This window comes from Cynoglossus semilaevis, chromosome 12 (assembly GCF_000523025.1).
Source record: "Cynoglossus semilaevis isolate Cse_v1.0 chromosome 12, Cse_v1.0, whole genome shotgun sequence".
Classification (NCBI taxonomy): Eukaryota; Metazoa; Chordata; class Actinopteri; order Pleuronectiformes; family Cynoglossidae; genus Cynoglossus; species Cynoglossus semilaevis.
The window spans coordinates 3,969,670-3,970,687 of NC_024318.1; the positions used below are offsets into that span (position 1 = coordinate 3,969,670).

General features: G+C 41.1%; 1 protein-coding gene across 5 annotated transcripts in view; it reads right to left on the reverse strand.

Annotated features, from left to right (window-relative positions):
* dachc (dachshund c) overlaps positions 1-1,018 on the reverse strand; it is a 28,601-nt gene that overhangs the window by 12,699 nt on the left and 14,884 nt on the right. For all 5 annotated transcript variants that reach the window (XM_017037010.2, XM_025060912.1, XM_025060911.1 and 2 more), the window contains exon 4: positions 8-186. In XM_017037010.2, coding sequence (XP_016892499.1) covers positions 8-186 — 179 coding nt within the window. The remainder of the gene's footprint in view (positions 1-7; positions 187-1,018) is intronic.

The window sequence follows — 1,018 nt, forward strand, 5'->3', positions numbered from 1 at the left end:
AGATCACCTTAATGACAGAGGTGGGAGCCCTGGCATGGTGGTTGGCGTGAAGCTGCGCCACGTTGGCCATGCTGGCCAATGTGCTCAATCGGTTCATCTGGCCCATCGCCATGGAAACGGAGGCAGGCGCCAGGCTGGCAGGGATCAGAGGATGTGACATCATCATAAAGGGCAACTGATCCAGAACTAAGGAAAGAATGGAAAGAGAACAAAAACAGACGTGAAGGCGTAAGTGAGCGCAGGCCGGAGTGAAGAGTTTATTGTGTTTTTTTAAAGGAAAATTAAAGGTCAGAGCGGCAGCACAGATCTGTTCCGTATAACATGGTGTGCTAAGTAGAATTAAAGAATAAAAAAAAAAATCTTTGATGACAAAACTTATAATGGACTTTGAAGTCAGACATCTGCACAGCTGTGATTATGTTCTGGGTGAAGACCAAGAACAGACGCCTTACGACTGTTAAGGTGTGTAAAAAATGAAAAGAGCAGTAAAAAATAAGAGGATAAAAAACATTTTAAATGTATACATTTTAAACTTATTTTTGGTGTTTAGTGTAAAGTAGTGAGCTTCAGTGAAGTGTCTCTCTGAGAATTCAGAAAAATCCACAGCGATCACGTTCTGAATAAAAGTCCAAACATTTTCATTGGTTCACACCGAAAAAACTCATCTTGGCCAATCTGACATTTCTACAAATCCTTTCTGTTCAGAGCGCCGCGGTGCTGTGTGTCAGTGTGATTTTCTTCTATTTATGGAGCAAACAACAATTCTGTTGGGGGACAGGGGTGGGAAAATGACATAAATATTTATCATTTAATAAAAGGGGAAAACAAAAAACAAAAGAAACACAGGGAGGAAGTGAAACAAAAGAAGCTGATGGCAGCCCTGGTGCCGGGCCAGCAATGCACGCTGGGTAATTATAAACACAAAGGGGGAAAGAAATCTTGGACTCAATTCCATACAATTGTAACAAATAAAAGAAAGAGTGCGTGGAAATAAAAAAAAGAGAGGGGAATCCAAAGA